Genomic DNA, 17,668 nt, shown 5'->3' with positions numbered 1-17,668 from the left:
GCCAGCTCGATGGTGGAGTTGCGGAGCTCGGAGTTGTTTAGGGAATTTACGCCGGACGGGAGAGACCAAATGCGCAGAATTATTGATGCACTCGCTATGCTATGATTTAACATTTCCCTCTTTACGCCCTCCTCCAGTAATATAAGACTATATCAAACTATACACACGAATATTAAGGTAAATGGCGGTCGTTCTTTTATCGCTCTCATGTTCATGGGCCTAGGCGTTGGTTGGTGCCCAAGTAGCTCATTGGGGTACCGTTGTTACCATTGGCCGTATTGTTAGACGAAGGCAAAACACCGTAACGACCGAAAGTCTTCTGGTCGACGGAGATATAATGCGGCAAGCGGCCAAGAAGGTTCAGCTTGCTCTCGATCCAGCGCAGAATCTTCTCAGGAGGAACCAGGAACTTCAGATATCCGAGTCCGACTAGAAAAGTAAGCAAAGTACATAGAGGTGAACAGGCTGACGGCAAAAACTTACAAAGATAGCCAATGAGAATTGCACAAAGATGGCCAAGGAAGCTCGATTGAGGAACGAGGATGGAAAGAACAACACACAGGAAAAGAGGCGAAGTCCAAGTGGGAATTTTGTAAGGGCCGAGGCTAATGAAACAGATCAGCAAAGGTGACATCTATGAAACTAAAGCGTTTTCAACATACCTGAAGTAGGGGTTCATTTTGAAGGTTCGAATAGCTTCGGACCCCAGAAGCAAGAAGACCCAGACGCTAAAGATGAATATGAGCACATGCTAAATCGGTTGTCTTCGGGTTCGATACGCACCTTGATCCAACTACAGAGGTGTTGCTATGCAAGATGGCTTTCTCAATCAAGATATACAGACCGGCGGGGAATGTCGAAAGTGCTAAATGCGAAACAAGTCAGTAAGACCATTCCATATTTGGACTTGATTCCTCAAGTCAGGCTCAAGGCTCGAGTGGAAAACTTACGGCCAACAAACAATGCGATGGAAGTAAGAGTGCCATGTTCCGCTTCAAATCGCTCCAGGAGTGGTGTCAGGGCCAGTACATTGAATAGTGTGTGGAAAAATCCATTGTGAATGACAGGATAAGTATTCAGCCGATACACTAGGATGCACAGGTCAGCCAAATTCTTGACGTAAAGTCTTTTAATCCGAAGCAAACAAGTTACGAATGAAGACTTACTTGTTCCCAGGCCAATTTCATCCGGGATAAGGGCTCCCCATTTGACGACACTCCATAATGTTTGAAGTTCCAGTATAAGGAAAGCAAATATCACGAGAAGCACAAGGCGCGTGAACAGCGGTAGCCGCACCAAATATGATCGAATTCTCGACGGATTGAAGGGCAAAGGGGGAAGTGCGGCGGGAGTAGCCATGTTTGTTTTCCAGGCGGCGTACAATGAAACAAAATAGTGGCACCGTCTATGTCGTCCCAATAAGTTCAGAAGCTAGTGGCTTCGAAAAGATCGTGAGAGCAGCTTTGAGTTCAATGAAGCCTCTGTATCGGTTGATGGCGGGGGAGTGGGACAGGCTGGCTTTTAGGGACCCGGCAATCAACAGCCGGATGCAGATCAATCTATTCCACGAAGAAACAGAACGCCGAAGAATCGGAGCCAAGGTGAAAAAGCAGGTAGAGTTCTATACCACAGAAGTTCTGGTTAAATTTCATTGATCCTAGGGGAATCGAGGGCTCGTCCTCGGGCTGCCAGGGATAACTCACAAGGCGTACGTGGTGAAATCCGCCGTGGTATGCGTGAGAAGCAACACAAAATGGTGTGTCAGCACAAAATGCGATAGACAGTGTTCGTCAAAATAGCGACAGACTCGCGCCGCGACTGGACTTAAGGAGAGTTGGTGGAGAGGATTCGCGCGGAGCGTCGACGGGAATGGACGAAGCGTGGCGATCGCCGCTAGTCCGCCTTGGGATTAGGGCACCACATCCAGTCTATATACATCCAGTCCACTACTTAGTTATGTATTTATGTAGATTTTCATATGGATTTGCAATCCAGCAATTATGGCGGCGATTTCTAAACCATTAGCAATGATGCTTACTAGTCATATAGCTAGTATCAATAAGCAAGATGGTTTGACTTTGCAAGTTCGACCGTAATCATCCCTAACACAATTTCAAAGACTTCGTACTCGTACAACAAGGCTTATATCGGAAGACACGTCTTATTATCTTGTAAAAAAAAAGCCACATCCATTTTGTAAAAGAGAAAAAGAAAAGAAAAGAAGCCAATGGGTATATTGATAGCAAACATTCAGAGTAGTAAAACGCTCCTTCGGAACCCCAGACAAGACATGACGATAGCTCTCAAAAGCTCAAAAGCTCGCTTGTATAGTTCCAGCCTATGTTACAATATTATTCGGGGAATAATTCGTCGACCAGTCGTTTCAGACGTGGTTTTGAATTTAGTTGCAGCACCAAGAATCCATGCCACACACTGTCCTCCCTTGTATGTTTATTCCTATTATACTTCACATTCAAAGTTGCCGTAGTCCGCTGAGTTTTGAATCTTTGGTTGTAATGAGTCGTTATCTCAGGCCATTGTAATCTTCGACCAAGTAAGAACATCAGAAACCGAACCGAATCGAGTTTTTCTTCCTCGGTAGACACGACATATGTTCGTGGATGAGGGAAGGTTTGGGCCGCTAATCCCGACGATTGAGTACTCATCGGGATCGACCGTGGTTCTTTTCGTCCGTATTTGCGAAAACTCGGTCGAATTGGGTCTTTCCATGGTGCCATGGTTTGAGTAGAGCTGGCCTCTGTGTTTTGCTGGACGGATAAATTGGCAGATGGGTGGGTTTCTTCGGAGTCAATTGTGGTGACGGGTTCCACGGATGAGGGTGAGTCCCTTGGGGACCATCTAGGAACAGTCACTTCTCTCACTCTCGAGGACTCGCGCGATTGCAATGATGGTAGACTTGTATGTGACCCAGGTGATGCCGCTGCAGATCCCGAAGGTAGCATTCCTCTCTGGGACCTTTTCAATGCTTCTTGATGTTCACGAAGTTGGAAATCACGCTCTCTCAGAAGATCATCGAGCTGCTCCTCGAATTTGGCGGCTGCTCATATTAGAATTTGATCAGGACAAGTGTTTGATTCCCGCAAAACGTACCATCCTCACGATCCTTTTGACATTGAGAGATGAATTTGCGAACTTCGGAGATGGTTTCTCGCTCGGTATTAATATCTTGTTGTGGTATTGATGTAGGTACGATTGAGAGCGTGCGACATGCATTTACCCGTTGGCAATCTGCGGCAGAAAGTTGAACCTTGTAGCCGCGAATGATACATGTAAATAAATCTTGGTTTTCTTCTGTGAAAGAGGCGTCGTTCGTTTCTTTAATGACATCGGACCAACTCAAATGAGGGTTCTTTGAGCTTCCCACAATGTGCGGTTGTTGAGAACTGAATTGTTTTCTGATGTTTGCTTCCAAAGTGTTTGAATGTAATTTTTCAGATAAGTGGAGTGCAAGACTATATTTTTCATTGACAACCGTCATGTATCGCTGTGCAGCTAGCATCTGGGCATGCCAGTAAACGCGAAAGTCCTCGAGACTTGGCAACTTCAAGTCTTCCCGATAGGTGACAAGATCCACGTCCAAAGGCGGCGCCGGAGTCCTCTCCATCTTGACCGGCGACAATCATAAAGTATGAAAGCATTGAGAAGAAAAAGAGTTGGAAAATATTCAGTTTCAAAACAGCTGCTGGCTACACGCCGGCGTTTGTTGGACTTGTCGACTCAAAAGACGAGCAGAAGTACGACCCACAGTAACTAGTTAGTTAATCACCGCAGTTCATTATGTAATACATGTCTACATAACTAACTAGTCAACTAGTTATTTATTGAAGGATCGAGACTACTCGGTGGCGCGCGTTGAATTTCTTTGTCTTCTTTGTTTGGTTTCATCTAGCGCCGGGTTAGCGCGCAGGATCCAGCTTGGAGTATTCAAGTAGAAAATATCTCGAGAGGCTACGCTATAGTAGACGATATATTGCACAAAGTCACCCGATCATATCAATCAAACTTCATATTTTCATTCCTCATAATCTAGCTGTCTGCGTATTTTCGCCAGCTCTACACACAATCAGCAATGTATTAACCATGAGCTATCCAGCTTAAATTCCTTTGAATTCGAGCTCGGCTCTAATCATGATCAATTCTTACAGGTGCTGATTGAACCAAACGACAGCCTGGCAGAAAGCCTGCTCCTTAGCCCACTTCTGAGTCTTATCACTCAGGTCACCACGGACAGCGAAGCCGTGAGAGACACCGCTGAACAGGTTGATCTGCCAAGGCTGACCAGCCTTGATCAGAGTCTCCTCGGACTCGTGGCGAAGCTGAGTGGTGAAGATAGAGTCGATCTCTGGTTTGTGTTAGAATTCACCATTTCATAATCTGGGAGGAAGCCCATCCGGCAAGGGAAGAGGAGTGTTACGTACGAGCAGCGGCAATGGAGAAAGGACCCTTGATGGCGCCCAACTCCTCGTGGGTAACGAAAGATGGGTGGGCAGAGTAGCCAACGTCGATCTGTCCGGGCTTGAGGAAACGGCAGACGTACTTGCCACCGAAGCAGTAGCCGACAGCAGCAATCTTCTTAACACCGAGGGTCTCGCGCATGTACTTGATGCTCTTCTCGACAATAGGGTCCACATGGCTAGTTTGGTGGTTGGGAAGCCAAGCGGGAAGATCAGCCTTGCCGGATTCCATGTCGCTCACGGAGATCTTGTCACCCTGGAACAGATCAGGGATAACGGTCAGGTAGCCATTGTTGGCGAACTCGTCGGCCAGAAGTTGGGCGTTGGGGAAGATGCCGAAGATATCGGTCAAGAAGAGGACGGCCTTGTCGGCGCTCTTATCTTTAGGGTAGGTGATGTAGGTCTCGACTGTAGGTCACGCACATTTTCATAATCAGCTGGGTATTCTTACCAAGATGACGCCCGGTTCTGCGAAGATCGTCTTTTGACTCACCTCCGTCAACGTTCTTAATTTCACCGACGGGGTTACCCTCGTGCTTGAAACCAGAGGCACAGCAGGCGGCGGGGGGGGTTAGAGGCCATGATGTGATGTTATAAGAGAAAATGTGAATACAAAGAGAGAGGGAGAAAGAAAAGTGAGATTGTGTATTGAATTGGAGAAAAAGTGACAGAGGGGAGCGATTAAATCATACCCCTCCTTGTTTATGGCCGAGCGTCGGCGACACAGTTCCCACCTCCAATTCTTCACAATTCGTCCAATTAAATTCCACTTCTGTCTCCAACATGTGTGTTCATGTCTGACCCACTCGTCCGTTGCCCCTCGTGGCCGGGATTAGCATTATTAATTGAGCTGCTTTCGATATGCATCCGTTACTACATTTCTACATTCTCCTCAGAAAAATGGACGGACCATTGACAAGAGAGATCCCCGGCTCATGCTGGTATATTCTAGATCCTTTGATATCATACTAATAGCAATTCGCCGTGGTAGCATTCCATGGCCCTCGAAGAGCACAAGATCGATGAATATATTGCCGACTCAAAGACTCGGAACTCGGCTCGGCAGTGGTCGGCGTTATCGTGCTTATCTCCGAGCCGGCTAAAGGCTTGTCATTTTTAGGGTTGCTTTTTAAGGTTAAAGTAAAAAAGAAAAAAAAAAATTGATGAAATTGAAGTATCACCAGTCTATTCAATTGAATTACTATCCATACGAAAAAAAAAAACATTATCACCTCATTAATCCATAAACTCATTCCGAAGATTCGAAAAGAAAATCCACATCGCAAATTTCATGTTTCCAGGTGCACTCAAAGAGCGGAGATGCCAATGGATTAGACTTTACAAGTCAAATCTCCGATGTCTGGTCATAATAAAGGACGTGGATGAAATGCCAAACAAAAATCACATCATTGTACGGGGTATCGTTTGCAGCAAAACATAGGAGGTTATATTATTCATGGGAAGCGGTAGGTCAGCTGTGGTGGCTGCTCGCGCTTCACAGCCCATGCTTTCAATGCAATGGCTAGGATTTCCAGAGCCATGATAAAGGCCGTAAAGCCCAGGCCCACGGTAAATGTGAACATTGCGTCGATCTTGTAGTATTCCATAGCCTCAATCACATTGCGCGTCTAGATTCTCATCAGTATATATCGTCAAGGGGAAACGTTGATACATTGCCGGGGAAACTCACGCTCATCATAAATATAAGACCTCCAGACATCAGACAGAAAGCAGCGACAATCTCGGTCGGTGGACGGGCTGGTAGGTATGAGGTTGGTGGGCGAAGGTACATCAGAACATAGGTCATGCCGCGAGCCAGGGCAAAGCCCACCAACATGTTTCCCCACTGTTTATGCACCATTGTAGAAGTCATGCTGGTTTGATGGTGCGAGCCCATCATCATACCGAGGAGCATGATAACTAAAGCTGGCATGGGGTTCAGGGATACGCTCTGCGAACGAGGGAGTTGCCAGCCCTCGTCGCGAGTACCGTGTCCTGGTTGGCGGAGGATTGTATTGTTGAGTGCTTCACGGATACGAGTGGACTCAAAGAGCATACCAGCTAGGCCGCCTCCGAAGAACAGAATGGTGATAGATAGATGCTCCATATCTGTTGCTGACCATGCGTCGCCCCAGTTGGAGAGGTGCTCGAGGAACACATTGGTGATGCCATAGAAGAAGATGACAAAAGACTCGGTCCATTCTCCGGATGGAACCTTGGATTTCCAGTTACCGACGATCGGAGCAGAAGGCTTCTTATTCCAGGCCCAGCCCAGATCAGCCCAGCAACCGATGTAACGGCCGAGAGTGAGTACTCCATACCAGAAGAAAATTCCACCTTTAATAAAATGGGCCAGGCCATTGAAAATCTCTTTCTGACGCATGATGCCGCCGTATGTGACTGCGCCAGTAGCTATGGCGACAAAGCCAAAGGGAAGAATGATTCGATCAATAATCTTGTAGACGACGTAGAAGGCACGCAAGACACGGCTGGAGACCATTCCCGGCACAAACTTCACCAGGAAGTTATCAACAAACGTGCTCTTGATCCAGCGGCGCGGACCAGAAGATTCCACAGGAACGATATCCTCGGGTTTTTCGAATCCATCGTAGTCTGGAGGCTCGCAGGATGGGGACGCAGGGCAATGGCTCGGCGAATTAGGCTCAGTGCCCTGGCCACTATCGCGAGACCAACGGTATTCGTGCATTGGTGCATTGGGGTACACATGGCCATTTTCATGGTCATCAGTTGCAACAGGTAGAAAAGCAGCACGCTCGAAAGAACGAGACTCGGTCTTTGATTGGCCGCGACCGGCATAGACAAAGATCAAGCTCAGGATGAGCTGCACGCTTACCACCCAAGTGATGATCCATCCAATTTTATGGTGAGCGTTATTCTCGTAGAGATCGGGTGTTTGTTCGTTATAGATGATGCCCAAAAGTAGACCGAAGGCATTGCACAGCATAAACACGAATTGCGACGGCAGCGCAAATCGCGAACGGGCAATACTCAGCATTACCGCTACATTGATTAGCTTTTTACATTCTGGTCCAAGCTAAGACGGTCTTCGGGGTAAGCCTGAGCTCGCACGTACCTGTAGGGAGCAAAAAGCACCAAGCTGCGATCATCAACCCGATATGCGCCATAACAGTGCCTTGGTGCTTGCCATAGGCAAAGTAGCTCATAGGACCTTCGCTATTCGGATGCGCCGATTCCGATGATGTTGGCGCACTCGAGGTCATGTCCATATTCATATCCATATCTGATGATTCATCGTCGCCGTGAGCAAGCACGGTGGCCGCGAAGAAAACTGCCGCTAGAGCGGCACGAGTAACTATATTCCGCATGGACGCGAAATTTTCGAGATTGCAAAATTACTGTGAAGAGAAGATTTTCGGTACAAAAAGGAAAAGAGAAAATGAAAAAAGGTCGACAGAGCTTCAATCAGGTGCGAGATCGAAGCTCTATCCAATCGTGACGTAACGATGTGACCAGACCCAGAGTGTAAAGCTTCTTCACCCTTTCAATTTTCTTTCTCCACGTGAATCAGGTTTTCCAAAGACCCGTCTAGACTAATTTGCTCGTCGGCCTAGAATTTGAAGTCACGCGACGAGCTTGGGGTGGGCTGAGGAAGAAGAAAGGATGTGGGTAAGTAATGGAAAGGGAGAGATCCGAATAGGGCTGAAAGGGAAATTGTATACTAGGGGGAGTAGGCCCAGTATATAAAAGAAAGACCAAGGACCAGTGGGGCAGGCAATCAAAAAGTCAGGAATCAGATGCCGGGTTTCTTTATTTCCCAAAGAAAATGTAATAAGAACTTAACAGGAATTTCAATTTTACGCAAAAAAAGGGTCGTTGATTTCCAATGCTTCGGAGAGGTCGGGGATAAGAAAAGTACATAGTTAGTGCCGGTGCGTGGCAACAAGAAGGGCGCTTCCGACTCCCGTTCCTTTTTTTTTTTCCTCCTGCTCTTCTTCGCTCGTGCTAGACTGATTCATGCAGAATTTGGTCCAGATGACCATACTCATGATTAGCTCAGAGCTTGTGCATCCTCTTTAGCTGTTACGCTGGCTGTTTGTGGTAGGGATGGACAATATTCCATTGGGTCGGTGTGTTTTCCCCTCAATATCTATGCTAGTCTACTATGTATGATAGAGATGTACATGCTCAAGTTTGTACATTGTATTGCTATTCCACCTGGCAATACCATACATATAGAGATCATGACCAGAAAACGATCGAGAAGGCGCATCCATTCTTGGCAATGAGGTTTTATTGAAAGAACCCATCCAATCAGAATATTTTGCTTCATTTTTCGTCGGAAGAGTCGGGAGGTCCAGATCAAAGCCGAAGCGAGTGACCTCATTCACCCAGAATTGGGGTTTGAATGCCAAGAATCCAAGTCCCTTGTTCTGCATCTGGTCTGCTTCCATTCTTTGTGCTGGTAGTGCCTAGCTGATTACTGTGGTTAGCAAAGTACATACTCCGTACACACTGTCATGCAAGCGCGATCCTCATGATGCAGTCGATCGCTACTTGATTTAGAAGACAAATACACCGCCAGAAGATCCAAGGATGCAGCCTGCCCTCCTACGGAATACTACGTACTATTAGTACAGTGTATGTAGTAAGGACAATAGCAAGTTTACATCTGACCGAGTGCTCATACGTCAACTTGAAGATGGTCGGGATGTTGGATGTTGGCTGGCTCCACGATTTCAGCCCTGTGACGGGCCACAGTGGGTGGAACATGAATTTTTGATATGAGTCCTGTTACTCCATACTCCGTATACGGAGTACAATCCTAAATAATAAGTCATAATAATTAAACTGGAGTATGTATATACTGAGTAGTACAATTTCCATCCCCCCCCAATCAGCTTCCACTAGACCACAAGCTGTCCTGATGTTATGAACGTAAGATTCTGCATACTACGGAATCCGGATAGCTCACCAGCGCACAGTCCCAGCCACTCGGTCAGCTTCGGACCCCCGGCATCCTACACTTCCTTGTCTCGGCCTCGCTGATTATAACTTTCCGAGCCGCCTTTTTTTTTGAGTTGCTCGTTGGCGGGGTCTGATCACCCTCTTGGTCGGTCACTGATCGACGGCGTACCAAGTCCCCTGATACGGATGTATATATGTAGTACACAAGTTCGATCTTGGTGTTCTCGTATAACTTCTTGTCCGCACTTTCGTATGATTCCAGAGCATGACCGCATGGCTCGTGGCCCCTTCGAGGTGGAGTAGGACTTCGATCTGGCCCCCAGCCACCTTCATCTGTCTTCAGAACTGGATCCACTCTGGTTTGACCAGACATGTACCTTTTGAATCATCCTAGGAGGTAGATGCAGGATGATGTTATCGCCGAGTTAATTGTCAGCCTAAGCGCCCTAGCTCCGTCCTGGACCCGAGTGATCAAGGCGCTCGGCCATCGTGGACCGGATATGTATCATGAAATTTTTTTAAAAGTCAAGGCATAGACCACGATGTGGCCAGTGTATGGATATCTGGCTTGGCAATGGGGACGACGAGAACACTTCCTATATCCGCACTCCGTAAAGCCGTAATCAATAAGGGCTGCCCTGCCTCGGAGTATACTCTTAAGGTACAGAGTACTTGTGATTGATTAATAATGAAATTACCTCTTATTCAGACTAGTTGAAAGAAATCAAGTGCCTCGTAAGGTTTAGAAAAACGGTTGGATGTGCAAGGCGGTGATCCCCCTCTTCTGTATGTGACGAATCATGCAGGACGACTGGTCCATCAGTCACAAGGGTACCCGAGCTGAATACGCAAATTTGCACCATATTCCCTACAGAGTCTGGTGGATGTCTGATCCAATAATTATATCACCAAGTCATCAATCACCTAAGTTCCTCTCTTGTCAGGTAGACCCGCTGAGTAAGATTCGACTAAACGACCTAATTGAGAGTTATTCTCTCCGCATCGGACCTACAGGCGCATGCGAGCTCTGAGCATACCATACAGTGTGACCAGGAACTAACTATACAGCTCTTGATTGAGAAATCTCTGGTTGGAATGACTTCCTCACGACATATGACTCGCTGACAGATATCAAATGGCTATTATGTAGAAGATGGTCCGAAGTAGACATCGATGTCAAAGTTGCAAGTTTGCTTGGTGACACCAGTCACAAATAGAGTTCACTATGTCAAGTACGGTGAAGAAATGCCATCTTGTTTCTCCGTTGCTCCAGCATACGTGGGTGGACGATGTGACAATGTGAACTCCTCACATCAAACTATCTGTTCCACTGTGGTGCAACCATCCAATCGTTCCCTTTCTTCTCGTCTCGCTCCAATGAGAATCGAAGCTTCGAGTACTAGAGTGCAAATGTATTTTGTAGACGGGTCTTTCGATCGCGGGGATACTCGATGTGGGTTCTAGCAAGAGATCACTTGCAGGTCTGAGCCATCAATTGGGACGCAGTAATGGACGCGAGCTCACTTTATGAGAAGTTACCACATGGTTTTGACATAAACCATTCTAGATGCGGAAAATCTGGAAGTAAAGCTTACTGTTCACTCGTGCAGAGTCGGAGCTGTGCTATTCTCGAACGCGCCATGTATAACCATAATGCTAGATTCGATGAGGCACTTAGCTGTAGCTCTCTCCGTCACGGCACTGCTGATGAAAAGATACATCAATTACAATATGTGGTCGCGTGCTCTAACCATCTACGACACAAACTCTACTATGTACTCCGTAGTTGCCAGGAAGAAACCGGCATCATCATCGCCAACCGAGTTACCCGAGCTGACCCTAGGTGTGAGGTCAATAAATCGGGGCGGGTCTCCCTCTCTTACTAGTAGAGACATGACCCGGCGTCGCGATAGTTTAGCTCGAAGTAGATTGGCTCGGATCGTTCCTGGTTCCTGACAGAAGGAATCTGAAGTCTCGGGATTTCGGAATTCTATGCTGTAATAGTAGCTGAAAGAACCGCCTGCCTTTGAGGCTCTAGAAGGTGACATTTCATCAGGTGAAATCCATTGATGTCCGAATTGAAGGTTATTATCCTATAGCTGATTTGTTTATCTCATTAACAGTCACAGGTAAGTCCCAAAAAGACCAACTAGATTACCTAATCGGTAGTCCCTACAGTTCGAACCAGCTCGAATGCTATATTTTACTAATATTCCTTCCATGATTCATCTTAATTCGTTTAGCTCAGCAATATCTCCTAACAGAGTATGTACATATACGGACTCCCAGCCCGAAATGATCGAGGATCCGCAAAAAGCGGGAACCCAAACGGGCCCATCTCCGTAGACCGGGCGATCCTTGCGCCGCATTGATTGGATACGATTGAATCGACACCCGCCATCCGCGGGCTTCCGGCAACACTCAGCTTCGCACACGCACCACGCACTACATACAGTAGTATCCACATACGGGCCTTTTTTTTTTAAAAAAAAAAAATTCCCTTTTTCTGTGTCGAGTATCTCAGCGGAATGCAAAGTCCGGCTCATTTGGATGATCTTGTCGGAACTTGTCATATGACATGTTCTTACGCGATATGATTCACCATCCACTTCGGTAAAGGTAGATGAGTCAATCTGTCTGTTTGTTCTGCTTGTGATTCCGCCTACCCCGGACTATGGGGCTTGGTCGGATACGACATGATCGTATGGTGTGACAGTGAACTCTTTGCTTTCTAATCGTCTTTATTTGAATGTTTGTCATCGTCATATCTACATTACAAAGATGGCTACTAAAACCCCTCCATGACTTGACTCCAAACTACAAGACAACTAGTACTGGTAAATTCAATGAGAATCAGTACATACATAGTAAGCTCAAGCGGCTCTCGATCTACTGATCTTTGCTACAAACCGAGGCACCTGGCCCCACGAGAATTAGATGAGGAGTATCCCGTTGCGAATAACCAAGGGTATACATCACCTTATGATGAGCAGATCTGCATATGCATCCCCCGCTCGAGGCATATTGCCAAATTAAGTAGAAGCAAACAGCCTTGTAAAAGTATCGGCTACCCGGCACCACATCATCCGTTCCAGGTACCAACGCGGCCAATAGACGGATATAGACCAGGATGCTTCCCGAACGATCTACATGACTATTACCACAAAGTATACACTGACAGGGGTTGTCACGGATGGAGAGAATAGTGCACATAAATTGTGTCTCCGCCCCAGGGAGAAACTATGCGCGAATATCTCCAGGAATTACTGCCATCCGGGTTGGCCGCTGGGTACTGCACTTTAGCCACGCATATTTACCCTGGAATTTTCATGTAACTCGAGATCAACTAGGCCATATTAGCCAGATGAGTTTGTTATATTTCCGAGATAGATCAGGGGGGTTGGAGCAATTGAGGTTAGAGTTAAAAAGGCTGGTTGATACCGCGAGCCCAGAAGAAGGCCTGGGGGACGCCGTTATTATTTCGATCATGCGAGCTAAAATGGCCAGTAGATCGTGGCTTTTCGTAGTTTATCTGGCAGGCTCGATCTTGGTACTCCTCTATATTAACATTATAGCATTTATGGGATGCCCGACGCCAACAACAATTTACTTTACCATAGTTATAAGGGATTATCAAAGCCCCCATTATATAATCATCCAACTTACCAGTAAATATTGAAGGCTATTAGATTCAGAAATTTCGTTAATTGCATATCAGAGATGAATAGCTGATTCTTTCAAGAAACAGACAAGGTTTTTTAATATCTACGACAGCATTCATAGGTCCATTGTTTCTAACTTTTAGCTCGCTGCTAACCTACCCTTGAGGACAACGAATCGGAATTCTTGCTTCTGTAAGAATCTCTGATACTACTAGCCACAGAAGAAAGTGGCTGAGAATATGACAATGTTGCGCTCCTTATGTAGATTCCAAGAGACTTCTTGCCACAAGAACAGTAGAGCATCTCCAAGTCAACTATTAGAAGCCAATGATTTTAAGAGACCAAGATTCCCTTTTCGACGAGATGCTTACTATAGTGTTCATTTGTACTCGGGGAGTCCCTTTTCTCAATGTAGCTATCACTATCGCCGTGTAGTTCGAACTCGTCAGTAGGTGTAAGTAAAACAAGTATGCACTAACAGCTTGTTGTCTATAATTAGACATTACATACTAGAGCATGTACTGCAGAGGGTTGAGGAAACTGTAGAGGCGGCTTATAGAATCTACATGATATCTATCCTTGGTAGATATAATCCGCGACAAATATCAGATGTAAGTAATTCATCCGAAGGTGACAATATGAATGTAGTGCAGTTAGTGATTTACTAGAGTGAGTTTATACTTTCACACAGCCCTGGATTGACACCTCAGGCATAAAGATACCCAATCAGGCTAGTCCACCTCAAGCGAGATGGTCCGTGCTTGATCACCAATTGGGGCAGCACACAACGATTTTCAACCCTAACTTGCCTTCGACTCTTCGACTTCTTCAACGCCGCCAACGCCCCTCGTTCCCGTCAACAACCCCCGGTCAACTCACCCCCTTCGACATCTCAAGATGACTCACGAGTCCGTTTGGTTCAGCCGGCCCCGCAAGTAAGTCGAAACTCGCGCGAACGCTGCCCGATCACGAAGATGCGAAAATGCACCTCGAATAAATTACTGACTGGGATTTCTTCAATAGGTACGGAAAGGGCGCCCGCTCTTGGTATGCTATCCCCTGAAATACACTCTCCCGGCTGTCTCCCACTCGACAAGATATCAAAAATCAGAAAGATCATCGAATGCGAATGGTGGACGATACAAATGATCTTGGATTGCGAAGGAGTCAGTTTGGTCTAGGACGAATTGCTAATATGGATCGATTTTCAGCCGTGTCTGCTCCCACCGCGCTGGTCTGATCCGCAAGTACGGTGTATGTGGAATTTCTTTTGGAACCTACAATGCACATATCTGGAACTCTTCGCTAATCCGGCTTTGTCTTACAGATGAACATCTGCCGTCAGTGCTTCCGCGAGAAGTCCGCCGACATCGGTTTCAACAAGGTTCGTTTCACGCCCACACCAGCCGACCCCGAACAACCCTGGAGATTCGCGAAATTATCTCCATACGAAATTGCTGCTCGGGTCACGCCATCGAAGAAAGACATACTGACATAGCCCTTCACACAGTACCGTTAAACAAAAATAAAACCAATGTCCACCTTTGACGCCCTCTCGATCCATTCGCGTTCCACAATCCGTTCAACGTCCCCTGGCACTCGATAAAGGTGCGGGGTGGGAGAAATGTTTCGAATCGCCGGGAAATTGACTGCGCCCGCGTTCCGTTTTTTCGCATGACGGCTCCCAAAAATCTTCTCTTTACGTATTTTTTTTGCTTGGTGTCTCGGGTGTGAATCTGATGGACGAGATGGGGACTGGGGTTGTTGTGTGATGAGTTTTTGAACGAGGATGGATGGAACCTGCATCCTTTTATTTCCTTTATCCAATATCAATGACGGATTTCTCTGGTTCCTAATTGCATCGCTGCGTATTTTTGGTACTTGGGGTTGGCTTTGGGCAGACTTGGTCTTGCGAGAACTTGTTTCGTACCATTTTCTTGCCAGTGGTACAACAGTATCCAGGGCTGGGTGTATCCATGTTAGCAACGGCTTCCATGCCGTCTAGAGTGTTGTGTTTGCTCTGATAGTCGTAATTCAAGACTCACATCGCGCACGAGAGGCCTTGTATTCAAATTCAAATACATGGGCCGTTGTAGACATTTGTACGAGTAGGCAGGCCTTGTGAAAGCTACGATCTAGTCATCTGTTTCGTACCTACGCTAGTGTAGGTGCTGTTCATCATTTAAAACCTTAAATAGAGATCGACTGGGAGGTAATTATGCCTACCAGTGGTCAACCTACATTAAAAGTCCTCTAATGCGCTTCACAGTGGCACAATTTGGATTATTGTCTCTTATAGAATCAATTCTTCGTAAAGCTTTAGTTATCTACATTCCAAGAACAACACAACTCCCAATCTCAATTTCAATCTTAAAGAACAGCGCCTGTCTATTTGGAGCTATTGTTCTCTGGACCTATAGTTCGAATGCTATAGAACAGCAGGTAAGCGTTCTGTCGTAGAACATCTGCAACACTGGCAACGGTGACTTTATTGTCATCCATCAAAACCCACTACAAAATCGTCAGATTATCCCTTCCAATAAGAACCTTGGCTGAATAGACATACCTTATCCCCTCCCAAGCGGGTATAAGCATAATAATGACCTGTATCCATTGTCCCTTGATGGACAATGACGGTGGAAAGTTCATAAATGTACTTGGAGGTGTCGACGCGCTCTTTGTCTTTCTTGACAGTATAAGGGAGCATGTTGAGGGTTATAGGGAAGTCGATATGCCCATCCATTTTCTCGGATGAGGATGAAGTATGCTCATAGCGCTGGAAAGGATGTTAGTTCGGATTTGAGAGCAGATGAAAAGATCATCGCGACAAACCTTTAGTTGCATGCAAAGTATAGCAGGCAATTTCCGAATTTGAAGACGCTTAGATGCTCGCTGCGGCGTATTGCCACATTTTTCGCAATGATAAGCAGCGTCTGCGTGGAGATCCTCGATGGCTGTATAACTATCCAAACAACCAGTCAGGGTTGCGGTAGTTGATGATGCTGTCGATCGGCCAAGCTTGCGCTTTTTGTTTTGTAGCTGCACGTCAAGGCTCAGATCGGCCATTGGGTCGTAAGTATGTGTGGTTTTGCCGCATTTGTGGCACATGACGCTGCTGCGAAGCTCGCCGTAAAAGGTCTGATGGAAAAAACATTCGCATTTAGTGTCATGGCTTTCTGAGTGCCCTGGAGTACAGGCGTGGAGAGAGTTAACAAGAAATTGGAAGTATTCATGGGCATCTTGTTGTCGATAACCTGCCATTTCCTATACAGCGTATTAGCAGTGTGAATTAAGCAACGCGCAACAGTCTCTCCATACTCTTGATGCGTCCCATCCATGATATAGGAGAGTTGCGGCTGAAACAGCGTCCGTTTTTTCACCGCTGTTGAAATCCATGAACACTTCAGCAGCAGCACAAGCCATGCAAAAGCTCTTTTTACAGGTGTGGACATCGTGGCCTCCCGCCAAAAAGTAGGCATTTAATGTCGGATCATGAAGCAGAGCTTGAAGGATGACTGATTGATAGCAGGTCTGTCCCATGTTCCATACGCCCCGAGCACCACGGCGAGAGCACGGGTTTTTGATGGCATTGTTCTTGACATAAACCTCCGACGCGGCATCAGTCACCCACTTCCCTTTTCCATCTTAACCATGTAAGTTTTTGTATCGAGAACACCTAGTTTTTTGCTTTGATCATGGCTTGACTAACCTGAGTTTTCCGACTTCGGACCTGGCCCACAGAGCTTCTCGAGCCCGTGATCATAGATAAAATCGACACAGCTCTCGCAGAATATGAATCGATTACGAGATTCCATGTCTAAATTCATTAGCATAAACATACAACCAATAGTGATTTCCGTCGAGACCGCACATACAGAAAATGTGTCCTGTCTTTTTCGTGTGTGCTTTCCGCTCCGTATTTAGACATGCCTCGAAGCAGGTCAAACAGTGATACTTTGGCTTCAAGGTCGCCACAGTTCGCAGCCCTGAAGCCTGTACCGCCACTGTCTCCGGTTTCGTATATGGAGCCAAGGCATCATACTGTTTACGGAAACCACTTTTGAACTGGCCAGCAGTATTTTGCTCCCGGAAGACAGCCGCAAGGTGCTCTGCTGAGATCAGCTATATGAAACGATGACAAGGGCATGATCACATATGCCGAGCAACAAAGTCAGCTGGAGGGTTTGTACGTACCACAGCCATATGCTGCCTCAGAGAGAAGATGAATGGAGTCAAGGCTGGCGGCCATGATGAGTCTCGTGATCCGATGCACGTAACAAAGCGAGAAAAAAGAAAAAGGGATAGTGAGCGCCAAGAGTCCTGCGAATCAAATCAGAAGCGATGTAATACAGAGAGAACACTCCAATGTAAGGTTCCGGACCTCTATGCAAGAGAAGTAGTAGACAAATGAAGTAAGCTGATAGATGGATGGTGAATCCTAGGAACCAATGATCCTCCAATTTCTCGCGTGCAAAACCCAAGATATGATGCCCGTGGGAACAATAAGACCAAAAGAAGATAGCAGATGAGCCTCACGGACTTGTTCCAGTAAGGGCGATCATTGCACTATTGCACTATTGATCA

The 17,668-nt window shown here is 46.4% G+C and overlaps 6 protein-coding genes across 6 annotated transcripts; 1 reads left to right on the top strand and 5 right to left on the bottom strand.

Moving 5' to 3' along the window:
* Window positions 1-211: 211 nt before the first annotated feature.
* Window positions 212-1,359, bottom strand: rbd2 (rhomboid protease family protein RBD2; the record flags this gene model as incomplete). The annotated part of the gene is made up of 6 exons (XM_056646792.1): window positions 212-429; window positions 484-605; window positions 663-728; window positions 784-865; window positions 951-1,088; window positions 1,167-1,359. The coding sequence occupies 6 exons, from the start codon at window positions 1,357-1,359 to the stop codon at window positions 212-214; spliced, it is 819 nt and encodes a 272-aa protein (XP_056498343.1).
* Window positions 1,360-2,351: 992 nt separating this feature from the next.
* On the bottom strand, window positions 2,352-3,625 carry N7469_007873 (uncharacterized protein; the record flags this gene model as incomplete). Its single annotated transcript, XM_056646791.1, has 2 exons — window positions 2,352-3,058; window positions 3,112-3,625. The coding sequence occupies 2 exons, from the start codon at window positions 3,623-3,625 to the stop codon at window positions 2,352-2,354; spliced, it is 1,221 nt and encodes a 406-aa protein (XP_056498342.1).
* Window positions 3,626-4,160: 535 nt separating this feature from the next.
* On the bottom strand, window positions 4,161-5,057 carry N7469_007872 (dienelactone hydrolase family protein; the record flags this gene model as incomplete). Its single annotated transcript, XM_056646790.1, has 4 exons — window positions 4,161-4,363; window positions 4,440-4,883; window positions 4,927-4,943; window positions 5,005-5,057. The coding sequence occupies 4 exons, from the start codon at window positions 5,055-5,057 to the stop codon at window positions 4,161-4,163; spliced, it is 717 nt and encodes a 238-aa protein (XP_056498341.1).
* Window positions 5,058-5,875: 818 nt separating this feature from the next.
* N7469_007871 (Ytp1 family protein) lies at window positions 5,876-7,822 on the bottom strand (the record flags this gene model as incomplete). The annotated part of the gene is made up of 3 exons (XM_056646789.1): window positions 5,876-6,103; window positions 6,166-7,496; window positions 7,570-7,822. The coding sequence occupies 3 exons, from the start codon at window positions 7,820-7,822 to the stop codon at window positions 5,930-5,932; spliced, it is 1,758 nt and encodes a 585-aa protein (XP_056498340.1). The 3' UTR covers window positions 5,876-5,929.
* A 5,989-nt stretch (window positions 7,823-13,811) lies between these two features.
* Window positions 13,812-14,582, top strand: N7469_007870 (40S ribosomal protein uS14; the record flags this gene model as incomplete). The annotated part of the gene is made up of 4 exons (XM_056646788.1): window positions 13,812-14,019; window positions 14,108-14,131; window positions 14,296-14,338; window positions 14,412-14,582. Exons 1-4 carry the CDS (start codon window positions 13,982-13,984, stop codon window positions 14,580-14,582), a joined length of 276 nt encoding a protein of 91 aa, XP_056498339.1. The 5' UTR covers window positions 13,812-13,981.
* An 890-nt stretch (window positions 14,583-15,472) lies between these two features.
* Window positions 15,473-17,333, bottom strand: N7469_007869 (uncharacterized protein; the record flags this gene model as incomplete). Its single annotated transcript, XM_056646787.1, has 7 exons — window positions 15,473-15,595; window positions 15,651-15,860; window positions 15,917-16,348; window positions 16,403-16,719; window positions 16,794-16,901; window positions 16,960-17,193; window positions 17,279-17,333. 7 exons carry the CDS (start codon window positions 17,331-17,333, stop codon window positions 15,473-15,475), a joined length of 1,479 nt encoding a protein of 492 aa, XP_056498338.1.
* Window positions 17,334-17,668: the final 335 nt, after the last annotated feature.

This window comes from Penicillium citrinum (assembly GCF_028827155.1).
Source record: "Penicillium citrinum strain IBT 23319 chromosome Unknown utg000007l:1.0-2040159.0:1.0-2041076.0, whole genome shotgun sequence".
Lineage (NCBI taxonomy): Eukaryota > Fungi > Ascomycota > Eurotiomycetes > Eurotiales > Aspergillaceae > Penicillium > Penicillium citrinum.
This window is presented reverse-complemented; position numbering and strand designations above follow the sequence as displayed.